General features: G+C 44.4%; 1 protein-coding gene across 1 annotated transcript in view; it reads left to right on the top strand.

The window, feature by feature from the left end:
• Positions 1-12,826, top strand: part of plxna4 (plexin A4) — a 192,867-nt gene extending 180,041 nt beyond the window's left edge. The window contains exons 27-31 of the mRNA XM_061081211.1: positions 989-1,179; positions 4,523-4,692; positions 9,467-9,679; positions 11,646-11,796; positions 12,652-12,826. Coding sequence (XP_060937194.1) covers positions 989-1,179; positions 4,523-4,692; positions 9,467-9,679; positions 11,646-11,796; positions 12,652-12,747 — 821 coding nt within the window. The 3' untranslated portion in view covers positions 12,748-12,826. The remainder of the gene's footprint in view (positions 1-988; positions 1,180-4,522; positions 4,693-9,466; positions 9,680-11,645; positions 11,797-12,651) is intronic.
• The last annotated feature ends 2,219 nt before the right edge of the window (positions 12,827-15,045 follow it).

The following is a 15,045-nucleotide window of genomic DNA, read 5'->3' as shown; positions in this document are numbered from 1 at the left end:
AATCAAATGGAAGAGGTCGATACACACACACACACACACACACACACACACACACACACACACACATACACACAGTCTGCATGTAATGTCTCCAGCTCTCTCTCCTCCTCACACTCCTGCAGCTTTCCTCTCTGAACACATTGATTTCTGTCACGTTTTATTTTATTTATTTTTTCACTCCTTCTCTCCAACTCTCCGCCCGCTGATCAATTTTTTTCACGCTATATAAACATTCATTGAGCTGCGTGTTTGGAAATGTCATCACCACTGCGGTCAACCAGGGCCGGCCATACATATTTCATTTCATCAGACACCCGTTCGATTTTGTGTCAGCCCGGCGATGTTGCGTCCTTTCCCTCTGAGAAGAAGCCATAAAAAATTAAACATGCACGCTTTCTGAAAATTTCATGTCCAATCTCCCAGACGTGTAAATTGGAATAAAAAAAAAGTATTCTTGTGCTGACACGCAGGTTATGGCTTCCCATGCCTCGTTCAGCCTTGTCTTCTCAGAATTTATTTTTTATTTGAAGCCACTATCTACAATATATTTATAGTATTTTTCCTTCTGTCTTTCTTTTGTTTACCTCCTTCTTTCATTATGTTTTAGATTTCTTCTTGTGTCTCTACTATGATTATTTTCTTTTCCTGACTCAATTCAATAAATTTATGTTCAATATCCAGTTTTACAGATCACTATGTGTTTAATGATAAGTATTTGTTTCACAACAGGTCTTTAGTCACAACAGACAACTAGAGACCTAACAAAATATGTATCTCGAATTGATGCAAATCAGATAATAATAAGCAATGATATGAGCCGTAAGTAGCCTATATGATTATCGCTCTAAGTTACCACATGACTGAGAGAGTAATATGTCAATTCTAGAAAGTCGAACTGATGTAGAAGAAGAACTACTAACACTGGATGTGTCAGTGGTTTATGGTTGAATCTGTGCTCCATTAAGTAACGCACGTTGTTCTTCCACAGAGAACATGATCAAGTACACTGGCAGCCCCGACAGCCTGCGCTCCCGCACGCCCATGATCACCCCCGACCTGGAGAGCGGCGTGAAGGTTTGGCACCTGGTGAAGAACCACGAGCACGGAGACCAGAAGGAGGGCGACCGCGGCAGCAAGATGGTTTCTGAGATCTACCTGACACGACTGCTGGCGACCAAGGTGAGCAGCCAGCGACAGGAAATCTTTAAATGATTTGTTTAGGTCGTGGCAGTGGCTCAAGGTTTTGTACGGCAGATTGTATCACAGCAAAAATGATTATATCTGTCCCAGCAGTTCTATTTTTAATGACTCTACACGGGACATGGTATATTTTTGCCGTAGTTCACCCGGTGAAAGGCTAAAAAGTCACTGTGACCTTCACCGCTTTGTCATGACTCACAACTTTATTTAAATATTCATGATTACATTGGGTGAGTCATCTCCGTGGAAAATATTATTCAGATGTATTCTTCTATTCCCTGAGGTGAGAGAGAGAAAATAGACGCTTCTGTTTGTTTTCTCTTTCTATTACTTTTGCGTTGATGCTGCCGAATATAAAAAAAGGCTAAAGACGAAAAGTCCCATGAATCTAGTGTAGGTGTTTCTGTAATGAAAAAAAAAAAGAAAAGATCAGGCAAAAATAGAAATGGTTATAAAATGAGGCTCTTTTGAATGTGTCTTCCAACAATGGCCCCCGGGAAGAAGAAGGAAAAAAACAGTTAATTTGGTTCGGAGGGAAATGTGACTTTGATCCAACAGCTGAATGCTAATTTCCAATCCACTCCAAAAGCACCTTCTGTTTTCCACATCAAGACATCGGCTCTATCACACACACACACACAGACGCTCAGCAGCAAGAAAGAGGGAGGCCACGATCTGAGGAAGTTCCGCCTGTAATTTTTCATCCACCAACATTTCCGCTTGTTGTTTGATCAAGTGTCCGTCTCTGTTTGGACGTTCACATGCAGAACATCAGCTCAGCTCCGTGTAGGACATGTAAACACAAAGTGGCAGGACTGAGTGACTTCTACACAAACACACACTAAAGAGACATAGACAGAGGAGGCTGAACGACTTGCGCTGATCAGCAGACCACAGGCAACTAATATGCCACACGTTGACAAACATCATTAATCAGTTTGTACGGTCCAGGCGATGTTGTTGTCAGTGTGAGAGTCACTGAGCATTGAGTCTGACTCGAGTCTTGAGTTCCTAGTGTGCGAGTTCAAACCCGAGTCTGAGTGAAAATCTGGGAAAGCAAAGTGTAGGATTCCGGGAGTCTCTTTAGGCGAAGAGGCTGGTGAAGACACATCCCCGTCCTTACGCTAAAGCTGTCAATATATGTTGGTAATATATATGTAGAGGCTATAATTAGACCAAAGGCACCAAATTGTGAGACTAAAAGATATCAGTCCTCTAAATATGCTTGATTTTTTTCATCAAGATTCATGATTTATTTCCAATGGTAATCCATGAAAATGTAAAAAATAAAGTTCCTGGTAATCCATCCAGTAGTTTTTATGTTTAGTTTAAAACAGTCCATTTTAGAGTCCTTAGGGCTCAATTTCAGATTGAGTCACGGCTCCTGTGAAATCTAGAATCCATCACCGGCTAAACGGACAATGTAACCATCAGACAGCTGAACGCTTCCCTCTGTTCATACTTCAGAGAACTAATGACGGTGCAGATGTGAGTCGATGAGCAAAATCAAGTGATGAATTAAAGCTGATAACTGAGACAGTGACAGCAACAGAACAAGAAACATGTGAAAGAAACCAAGCAGAGGCCTGTAGAGTAAGAGGTGGGGGGGGGAGTGGTCCTGACATGTTAGCGTTCAGCCCTCCACACACCTACACACCTGCACATCCCCTCTTAGCACCCCCGTGCCCCTCCGCTCCCCCGGTATTATCCCATTGCAGAGTGCAGGAAGGTGGCTGCTGACGGGAGACAGCACATCATACTTCCAGATGGATTGTTTTTGTGAAATAACCGGTTTATCTTGGCTGGCCATCTCTCATGGTGAGAAATCACCGGGCAGACAGGCAGTGTAATTGACTGCATTTGGCTTTCACCATGCCAATAAATACCTCTCGCTGGCAATGCGGCTGACGTCGCTCATATTAGCTCCATCAGCGTCACTCTGACTGAGTGTGGGTCCGGGCTGTGTTCGTGTGCGTGCAGAGGGAAGGGGCACGGGCACGGGCACAGATTGCATTCTCTCCCCTCACTCGTACACTCAGGAGCAAGCGTCCGTCTCGACCCAGGCGCATTTTCTCCCTCTTCATCTCCTTCTCGGCGCCATCACAGACGCTCTGATTGTTTGCATTCCCCTCATTTGAATGTGGAGGATGTCGGCACCACAACATCCACATGACACATTGTGTTTAGAGTGTGGTCTAATGACAGGGTTGACGGTCGTGGAGAGGGAGGTGTCGGCGGTTTGAGCTCCAGCTGGGAAACGAGAGAACCCTGTGATGATGACAGCGTTGATGCAGACGTCCCCCCTTGAGATGGAGGATGACATAAAATGTCACAGTCTTAACACTTGTGGGCACACACACAGGTTTTAGTGTCTACACACACATTTATACAGGCACATACAAAATGTCAGGTCCTCTCTCTTGGCAGCTGACGCTTACTGTCATTTGGAACACGTGGGCTTGATGTAGAGATATGTGATTCCATCTTCATAGGAGAAGGATAAGCTGTCAGGAATGTGGGCCACATTAGAATTAAAGCCGTTATTGTCGGACTAACAGGATTCTCTCTCTATTCCCCCATCCGGTCACCTGCTCCAGCCCAAATTGGATTTTTATTTGCCGATGCCTGTACACACCTCATCTGCCACACTTAATGGCAATCTCTCCCTGAAAGGAAATCTCTATCGCTGTCGTTTCATTTCCATCCCTCGTTCTTCCCCCTGTTTCCCCGTGCATCCCATCAACTCGATCCTTACAAGAGGATTAGATTCTCCGTCTCTCCTGTCTCTTCTCCTCCTCCTCCTCCTTAAAGTCGCCAACATTAAATCAAATTAGGGTCAATGGTGCAGTGTGGGAGCTAATCCGGCAGCACAAAGAGGCTTAGGAGATGCGCCTCCTGTTCCCAGATATTATTAAAAGTCAGCTGTGAAATAACAATTTCCCCCATCAAAGCTGCAAGCGGATTTAGGGGCCGGGTCTGTGAGATACGAGTCAAACTCATAAACATGACAAAGTGACTCTCACTTCACCAGTTTATGCCGATCTTTCTGTCAACATTAAGTCTCTCAATCTATCAGTCTGTGACAAATTCACTCGGTTTAATATAGATGTTTTTCCTCAATTCTTTAAGTTGTGCACACGTTAATATTCCATCAGAGTAAAGACATTACTGGTTTATGGATTTTTTCCCTTCTTCCACTAAACTGGAAAGAGGAAGATGTTAATGTTGATGTTTAATCTGCAAAGTACAGGTTGTATCAACTAGTGTCCTTCACCTAAGATCCTGGTTTAAATTATGTTTCCCTCCTCTCTCTGCTCTGTAGGGGACATTACAAAAGTTTGTGGACGACCTGTTTGAGACCATCTTCAGCACAGCCCATCGAGGCAGCGCCCTGCCGCTGGCCATCAAGTACATGTTTGACTTCCTGGACGAGCAGGCGGACAAACACAACATCCATGACCCACATGTTCGACACACATGGAAGAGCAACTGGTGAGTGAATGAACAAAGCAAATGTCTGCACACAAAGAAACACACACACACACACACGTACACACGTATACCTTTTTGTCTTTTTGTGAACTTGATGGTTGGACAAGGTCAAAGTGCAGCTCTTCATGGCAACAGATGGTCCTGATATCAGTGGCCTGTTTCAGGGGATTAACGTCCTCTGCTTCACTGCAAAGATTGTGCAGAAATGGATTGAGGAACAAAAGAGTTGAAAGTCTCGACTTGGGCTTCAAATTCCCCAGATCTCAATCTTATCTCTGGACATTCGGAAAATAACAAATGTGTCTTGGTGCCTGATACCATACAACCCCTCCAGAGTCACGTCTCAAAAGGCCAGAGCTGTTTCGGCGGCAGAGTGGAGGACCTACATACAACAGTGTGATGCCTTTGGTTCCATTCATGGTCTTTTCTGCACTGTTAGCCAATTCGCTGCAGACACAATCAGTTCATTTTGGCATATTTCACATGGCACAGCCCTGGCATTGCCCAGTGTCAATGCCAAGCTGAACCACACGCCTCTTCCCTTCCTAATATCCATTAACCACAGGGGTGTGTAATCTTCATTAAAGCCAACCACAAGGGGCTTATCCAGTTGGCTGCCAGGACTCTCTATCTATTATCATTGATAACTGCGCCAAAAAAACGCTTGTGGCCGTGGAAATCTCCATGGTGACAAATGTACGCTCCCAGGTGCAGGAAGTGCACCTCTAAATTAATATCCGCTGATTAATTTAGACCACGCCGACCTGTGTGAGCCCTCATGAAGTGGCTGCTGGTGCTTAAATAACCAGCAGTTCACCAGAATGCAGCGAGGAGTGTCATGGAAAGGTGAAGAAATGGAAGTGAACTCAGTGGGAGTTAAACGCACACTAATATCTCATTAGCCTCTTGGCCTCTTGCAAGATCCCAGCATGCATCACTCAGCTCAAGCCCTGGGAGAACCGTGGAAATGGGAAGATAAGATTTATGTGCATCGAGGGGCAAATAGAGGAGGAATGGTTTGGTGGGGGTACAAAAAGGAGAGAAATATTATTTAGTTTACGCTATGGTCCTGATTTTGGTCTCTTCCTGTGTCTGCGTTCTTTGGCCATTTGCAGTGAGTGTTAAGTGTTTTCTGAGAGCACGACGGGCTCTTGCATTAGACTTTTAATGGAATGGGCTCTCACTCGAGGGCAGTGAATGAATAGCAATTTATCATAATACACCATCACCAAAAGCCACTTAGATTGCACACAACAGTTTGTGCTGATGCCACCACCGATAACTTGGGGACGTGCATATGCCCAGGTCTCTTCTCCTCTCTCCCCGAAAACCTTTAATCGTCTCAGAACGCTGCGATCGGGGCCAAAGCAAAAGCCGTAATTTTGTCTGATGGTCGAGTGTAATCACCACCGGGCCCCTCTCATGCTGGGCCCCCCCGTCCCATTACACCTACCAGACCCATCGCCATCACACACACCATTAACTTCAGGCCATCTCACCAGTGAGAGCCCCTATTCCCTACAGCTACCCCCCACCTCCCCTCCAGGCCTCCCACCATCAGAGCTCCACTGTACCCCCTGATGTTGCCCTGGTTTTAGATTATCCTCTGCTCTCGAGTGCTCCAGGGCCTTTCCTGTTCAACATGAACCAACATTTTGCCAAGAACAGGTTTATGTGAAACAACACTGGGAACATTCGTTTCGTCTAATATCTGATTACAGTGTAGGAATATGTTATGTTTCTAGTTTGCTGTGAGAGCTGTTAGATACATTTCAGATTTCCATTGATTCTGAACATCTACACAAACTGAAAGGGACCACATGCAAGATTTAGTCTGGCCCAGGAATCTAGCTGTGACCCTTTACAACCCAAGGTCATCCTTCCCATCAGCCCCAGCAGAAGCCGTCACCGCCCCAAACTGTGAGGATGTCAGGGCTCTTCAAGCAAACCATCTCTGCATATTGTTATTGTGCAAAGTAAAAATCTGCTTAACAGTCAGTGGTTTCTTCATTGTGCGGCAAAGCTTTTGCATGTCTGTGAGTGTAAAGTAAGTGTGTGCACGGATGAGTCACTGGCTCCTAGAGCCGCTCCAGATGGTATCTGTTGGATTGGCGACAGTGTGTCAGCATCTCTTCTTATCCTCACTCTGCTGTATTTGGTGTGTGTGGGTCTTCAGTGTTTGTCGTGTGGGGATGCAACAAACAGAATTTTAATTATTGCCGAACTGGCACATGCATCCACTCCTCTGCCTGCAGATAACCACCTATCCTCTGCTGTCTATCTACACTGGAATTACACCCCCGCACAGATTGTGGCATCAGTATGACTTTTAGAGTTCCTGGAATCATTGTTGTTTGTGTAATTTACAAAAAGAATTTCCATATCAGTTTGAAGCAATTTCACCTGACAGGATTCAGTATATACCTGCGACTTGCCACTTGCACTAAAGGTCGTGACCTTGTCCCACTGAGGTCCAGTTGGAACAATGCCCAGGTCACCTTTATAAAGATATTAACTCTAACCTTAGGTGGCTGGAGGAAAGAGGTCAGGCTCGGTCAGCTCCCTGATGGGATGCGCTGCATCACAACATCTGTGACCTTTCCCCACCAGTGGTGAACGACTTCATCAGGCAGAAATGGGAAAAAAACATTTCACAAGTGCAGATTCAGAGGCTGACTGACTGTGTGGGAGCCAGCGGTGTCAAACAGTGCAAACTGCAAGAGGCGGTCAGACGTGCTCCTGAGGGAAAGGCTGCGAGATGTAGCTGTTGTGAATGTGTAACCTCAAATGTTTTTATTTGCTGCATAGTACCTGTCAAAATATGAATGGCCCAGTAAGTAGAGCTTACAATTCATCAGGTGAAACAACAAAATTAAATTTATTGCAATCAGAGGAATAGACTTTAATGGTTAGGCCCCACCATGGAAGTTAGAGTTGGACGGTTTAAGGAAGATGACCTGGTGGAGTTGAGGTGGTGCAGGGGTGGAGGTGGGTCACTGAACTCACAGCTGAAGGAGAGATTAATTTAAACCTTGACAGCTTACAGGTGATTGGCTCAAGGAGAGCGTGTCAGGTTGTGATTGGATGACAAGAGAGAACGAGCTGTAGAGATGGCGTGAACAGTGCATGTGACCTAGGTGGTTTATGCAAGAACAATTTTCTCTTAGTGTCATGAGTGTAGTTGTGTTGCTGCATCAATAATGTTGATTTGGACAGTCCACTCTGATCCAAACAATATTTAATTAAGTGAATAAAAAAATGAATGTAGCCCATATTAATAAATACTGCCTGTTAGAGTAAATAGGCCACATTTTGAATATATCTCACCCTCTCTTGTTTTATCAGTGTGAATTGGCTGCACTTTGTAGTCCTCAACTGATGGACAGAAATAGTCTCCGAACACAAAAGCTCTTTCTGGCTCTGCTGGTGTTATTCCTCTCAGACAAGAGATGTCCTTGATCTTGGCAGCTGATATTTAACCTAATCCTCGACCAAAAGAACATGGCCGTCCTTCACAATATCTGAGGCTGCACAGTGGGAGTTCACTGCTGAAAAAGGAAACTGTGCTTTGCATATTTTCAAGATGACAGATCGTATGCAGATATTATAATGGGGGGTTATTCTGAACATGACATTATGCATGAAACTCATCATTCTGACATCTGAAGCTGTATTGAAAAACACACCTCAAAGCAGAGGGCAACAGGGCCAGATTGTCAACAATCAAGGCAGCACAGCAATGGTGTTAATATCCTTTTGATCCCTGCACCTAATCCCTCTAGATTCTTTTCTGAGATTAATTTCAGAGTCATAATGCAGAGTTGTTTCTTCCTCCGAGTCCAAATCCTCTTTTGTCAGATTGTACATGTGAATGGCTTTGTGGGTGGTAGTGCTTGGGTAAATGCTTAGTGGGATGGAGGCAGAACACCTGTGGTATTTAAATGATTGCATTTCAGTTTTTATTGTACTTTCTGCCCTACATCTTTTGATATAGTGCCAAACACAAACACACACACAGAAACCTGTATGCAGGCTCGACTTTAGTTATTTTCTTTTAGATTTTTACTGTGTCAGCTAAAACCACGCAGCCAAGAGAGTGGTAAAGATATGAAGATCCAAGTAGCACTCTGCTGTTTCTTAATGCCACCTGAGCCCTTTCACTGCTGCACACAGATAAAACGCTGGCCCCTATATATTCATTTCGCTAGAAACAAGCCCAGCAAATGAACACACTTGTCTATTTTTATTATTCTGGACAGGCACAAAATAGACCCACTTGCACAAACAAGGTGATATGAACTGTGTCGCCGTGCAGCCTCGGCGAGGGCCCCTGGACACTGCTGGAAAAAATGAGAGCCAGCCACCACCTGGCTTTCAAGATAAAGGCTTTATTGAATTGAGCACACACATCAAATAGAGCACAGCGGCCGGCCTGTGTAGTAGCTTTGCAAAGCCAACGCATCCTCGTCCCCCTTCTGGCGCAAAATATGTTGGTGCTATTGCCCGGCTGCCTGTAGCAAATAGAACAATGGCATTTAGGGACTGAATCTCAGAGTAGTTCAACCGGACACTGACTGTTGTTTTACTTTATCCTCTTTGTGTCTCTGAGAGGCAACTGAACAATGTCGTCCATAAGCATGTTTTAAAAACTGATATTCCATTAACAGGTTGCAACAAATTCTACATTATGCTGCAGCACATCACCACACTATAATATTAGACTGAGGAAAAAGAACTTGTTTAATCACAGTTTTACTTTCTTCTCCTCCTGCAGCCTACCTCTGCGTTTCTGGGTGAATGTGATCAAGAACCCCCAGTTTGTGTTTGACATCCATAAGAGCAGCATCACAGACGCCTGCCTGTCCGTGGTGGCACAGACCTTCATGGACTCCTGCTCCACCTCAGAACACCGCCTTGGGAAGGACTCGCCCTCCAACAAGCTGCTCTACGCCAAGGACATCCCCAGCTACAAGAGCTGGGTGGAGAGGTAAGCTGTGGATGAAAGTGCACATGTGTACACATCACACGTTGGACGGATGAAGAGAGGAAATGTGTGCGTGTGAGTGGGAGTGAAAACATCAGAAAACCTGCATTAACCATGATTCAGTCCAACACACACACTGTGATCTACGGGCCATTAAACACAATCCAAATTACTGCACAGTAGGAATGGATGAGAGCGCCCAGGGCACGAGATCTACAGTACAGAGGAGTTTGTGTAGCGGGACGATGCAGACGTGTGGGGGGGGAGAAAAAGAGCAGTTTTGAGTGGAGTAGGAAGCAGAAGCCGGTAATTTGTTAAAATGAGAGTTGTATTAAATGTATTTGTCATCAGGGGAGGCGAGTCTCTCCTGTCCTGAATAAAAGATGGGGCAGTGTGAAGCGGTTCAGAGTATTTATGTGTGTGTAGCTTGGTCACAAGGCGAGCCTCAGGATGAGAATATATATGTGCCGCTTGACTGGGTAGAATCAAATGAGCAGCTTCAGGCTCAGGAGCGCACTCATTAGTCCTGTTTGTCTGCATGTGGTCTCTCATAAAGACAAATAAGCGAGAGCACATTGTGAGGGTCCTCTGCTGATTCATGCATTTGGATAGCGTAAGCAGAAAATGATTTGTGAGAACAGAGAGTACGGCTACTTGTATTGTACAGTGCAGCATAAGCAGAAATGTTGTAAAGGGCACGAGCACATACTTCAAGAGGATTTAAAGTCAGAGAGAAACGGCTATGAAATAAAGGACTAGAACAGATATGGTAATAAAAGCATTTATTCATATTAATAAATTGTACACTAAAAATAGCCCCTTCGTCATTTAAGCATCGCAAAATCCGAAGGTGAAATGAATAAGTCCTGCTCTCGAATTGGAGACGATGAACTCTCAGGTTTATCGAATTGTCTTTCAGGACAATGATCCAGAACATCAAAGTAAATTTAATACAGAATGACTTCTATAAGAAGATCCACGTTTAGGAGCGGCCCAGACCTTAACTCAGAGGAGATGCTGTGGAACGAGTTCAGAGACACATTCACACCAGGAGAGAATGTCTGAGCTCTGCAGGAGGTTCGGTCAAGAAGTCCTCCTGAACACCTGCAGCTCTCACCTATAGCTGCTGAAATGTTTAGTTTCATCACCTGGTTCTCACTGACTCGCTCCACCAGCACGGTGTGTGTTGTTTTTCTCTGTAGTTGGGACTGAGATTAGTTCACATTTTTCTAACCAATTAATGCAACAAAACAGGTCATTTCAAAGGGCTTCAAACCATATTATTCATGCAGGTAACAAAAGACAGACTGGAGGTCACTTTGAGTTGCAGTGAAATATGATGTACAGCTGTAGCCATTAGAAATCCATCCATATCTGTCCTGTCAAACTCAGGCAACAGATGTCGGAAATAAACAGCTCGTAAATAACTGTTACTTATTTTAGGGACATAAACAACGACGACACAAGGACACAAAGCAGCAGGTCTTAGGTTAACTTCATGTTGAAATAAGGTTGAAAACTATTGTCTGTTTAGAACATCTTTTTCCCTGAGACCAGCACACCTGGTGTGTACACTAACAGTCCCCTGCTAGCAGCTCCCTGTACAAATGCCCTGCAGCACTGAACAGGTGTTGATGTGTGTGTGTGACCTCTGTGCAAAAGCTATGAGCTGCACCCACCTGCTTTTTCCTTTGTTCTGAAGACTCTTGGCAAACATGGTCTCTCACACGCCCACAGTCATCCAGCAAACACCAGGCCGTCCTCGGGCTGCAGGAATTTAATATGTAAATAAGCAGCTTTAATTTATATAGTTGATAGGGGCAACACAGCTGCTACCGACAGTGAATGATTACCTCAATGCAGAGTGTGTGTTGAAAATCAAGGGCCTGTCAGTGTCTAGTATGACTCTATTTCAGTTGTGTTACTGTGCAAGTGTTGTAAACCTGTGTTTGTTCTCTGTGGTTTACAGGTACTACTCAGACATTAGTAAGATGCAAGCGATCAGCGACCAGGACATGAACGCCTACTTGGCAGAACAGTCACGGATGCACATGAATGAGTTCAACACCATGAGCTCTCTCAGTGAGATTTACTCCTACGTGGGCAAATACACTGAAGAGGTATGTGACACTTACTACACATCTGTATCATGTACTCACGTTTCCTTAAAAACATACAGGAGGTTGTAGCTCAGTGGATTATATTGGCCAGCAAGTAAGAGGACAATTCCTATTAAAAATACTCACCTGCTGTAAACCAGCTCTTCTGTGCTACAGCAGCGATGATGAATTCCAACATCCAGCCAGACTGAAAAAAAGAAATCAAAATATTATTTTTATTCCAAACAATCGTCAGTTCACCAGTTACTTGATTGATGCTTTATTTCCTGGTTTATCCCAAAAAAATTTAAAGTGTATTAAGCTTTGTAGTGGAAAAACAAAGGGTTCACTTTGCAGGAATGATGTGAGACGACTGTAGATGTTCTGTTGCCCTGTCAAGCTGAATAAAGGAGGAAGTCACAGTCTTTTCATAGCATCATTCAAGCTTATGTGGAGCATTTGCTGTTGAAAAGTTGGATCCTCAGTATTATTTTATTTAAAGGAGAATTTAGATCTGGACCCAATGTTTATAAATGACAAAGATGTTGAATGAACCTGCCTAGTAGAGGAATACAGAGGCAACAAGCTGCTGTAGAGTTGAGAGCGACATATTTGTAACGTCGCCAGATTCTTAGTGAAGACCCAGAACAACAATTTGGTTATTTTATTACTTTTAGAGGACATTTCATAGACTGTTGCCACATACGATTACATCCTAACACATGGCCAAAGTTGAAAACTACAAATACAAAAAACACATTAGATCATCTTCTTGCCTCAGATTTAACAGGATTATAAAGTGTTATCTGAGGTTTTTATATTCCAGAGTACTTGCAGTAACGTATTTGTGTGTTTCCCTCTCTGTGGTGTCTGCAGATCGTGTGTTCGCTGGAACAGGACGATGCGGCCAGGAAACAGCGGTTGGCCTTCAAGCTGGAGCAGGTGGTGGCCTTCATGAGTCTGGAAAGCTGAGGACCGCACTTCCCAGGGCGCACTGGGAAGAGACCCCATCAGAAACCGAGCCGTGCCTGAGCGAAGACCTGTCCCCATCTTTTTCATCATGTGACTTCCTCCCTCCGCCTTTCAAAGATGACTTCTTCCTCAACCTTATTTCTGCTTCCTCCCCCACCCCCCCCCCCCCAAGAGATATTTTGTTTTCCTCATCCACTCTGCTGCATAGACTAGTTTACCTGAAAACATCTGAAGGGTGGTCCGGGGCTGAGGGGGGGCTTCTCCCACAGTGCAATGCGGGGGACCCCTCGGCTTCACCACAGGAGAGCGCCAAGGGGTGATTTCTTGAAAGCTGGCCATATTGGCATACTTCAGTCCCCCTGCTGGAAGAAAACAAGGGGAAAGACATTTTTATGTTGCCTTTAAGAATTTACACTGGTAGGTAATTCTTTAAAAACCACACTGCTGGTCCATTTTGTTGAGAACTTTTTTCGGGAATAGGATAGTTCCAATCAAACCATCTCTAGAGTAGTTCTATCTTCAACATACAGAATCAAGAGGAAACATCAAAGATGATGACTGCGAGCCAAATGAACACCTCTGAAGAAAATTCATGCAAGGGTGGTTTGCCAAGTTTACACTGTACCTACAAACAAAGCATACATATCTGTGAAATTTGGGGCGAGTCCAGGCAGACCTAGAATGTTCTTGTGTTCCTTCAATGTAGCTGGAGCTGTATTTAAAAGTAAGACTGATGGGGGGGTAGGGGAGAATTAGTGCTTCTCTGAACTTTTCCTTTATCGAAAATGTGACTGACACTAAAACTTTACAAACCAGAGCATCTCCAACCTGTACCCCTTTGCAACATTCGCATATTTGTCCCTGCCAGCATACATCTACTTGAAAGAAAGTGCTCATGATTTCTGCTTCCATCTGGCTTATGTGGCTACTGCAAATTTAACCTATTAGACAAAACCCCTGGAGGCTCTGACCTGAGTTGGATCCTCTGTAAGAAGCACACAACCAACTCTGGAAGACGTGTTCCGACTGCTCATCCAAACACCAGCAGCAGTCTTTGGCTCGTGCCACTTCCACTCCTGTGTCGGTCTATCAAAGCACACACACACACGCACAGATACACACACAATCAGCAGCTGCCCGGTATCTACGCCAACTATTGAGGAGGTGAAGAGAAGAGCTGACTGAAATGTGCTTGATCAAAAAGAAGAAGAGTGGCACAGTGAAGTCCGAGGCGGCTGACTGCTACCTAAAGAGAGAGCAGCCCCTCTTTCCCAGGATGTTCTTATTTAAAGACTTTTGTGTGGAGAACTCAAACAAGATGGATTTCACCAGTCAGCCAAAAACCAAAGGAGCTTGACATTTTCAAAAGGGTCAATGTATTTGTAAAGTGCCACTGAGGAACTGACGAATTCAAGGGACTATGAAAAAGACAACCACTTCTAGGACAAAAAAAATTTATTGTGACTGGAACTTAAAGAAACCTGTGTGATTTTTCTGACCTCAGTGTGTCGAGGTGAGAGGCTGCGTGGGCGATGTGATCCGACTCCTCCTCCTCTCTCCATCACACCGCTCACCTCTGTGTCCGGCTCCTGAATTACCAGTTCCCTTTTCTGTTTTGCACAAGCGTTGGAGATGGTAGCTAGTTGCATACAGCAAAACCCCAACTCTTCAGTGTGTAACTGCTGAGGCGCTCTTGTCTGTATTAGTGTAGTTGTCCTCAGTGGCGGCAGGGGCGGCCTTCTCCGAGCCTGGAAAAGAAAAATGAAAAATGAAAAAAAAAAAAAAAATCTGATAAAGCAGAGCAGGAACAAAACGTGAGCATCACGGCAGGATAAAGAGAAAATGATAGACATTAAAGTTGCTCAGACTTGTTGGATGTGAACCCCCCTGGTGGGAGAGAGCGATTGAAAGAGAGATGATGGAGGCGCCCTCCGTACCTTTTGACCTCTGCCCTTTCTTTTGCCTTGACAACGTGCCCCATGTGGTGATGTGAATGTGTGAAGACCGCCCTCGGTCCACCTTGGGTCCTTTATTGGCTTTTTAAGCGCATGTAAAACATAAACAATTTAAGAAACTTATAAAAAAAAAAAGAAAAATACGAAAATTAAGCCTTGCAATGATGATGTGGATGTGTTCTTTTATCTTTCTTTTGCTTGGAAGAATCGAGACGGGAAAAGTGGATTGTTCATGTAATAAAAACTATAACCTTCGTTTAAGGTGGAACCTTTATCCAGTCCAGCCCCTACTGCAGAACCTCATGCTCATCGTTTCTGTGACGTGTTAGATGCTAAATGAAAA

The sequence above is a fragment of the Limanda limanda genome, chromosome 1 (assembly GCF_963576545.1).
Source record: "Limanda limanda chromosome 1, fLimLim1.1, whole genome shotgun sequence".
NCBI classification, from domain to species: Eukaryota; Metazoa; Chordata; class Actinopteri; order Pleuronectiformes; family Pleuronectidae; genus Limanda; species Limanda limanda.
The sequence above is the reverse complement of the archived record's forward strand: the minus strand, read 5'-3'. Positions and strand labels throughout refer to the sequence as shown.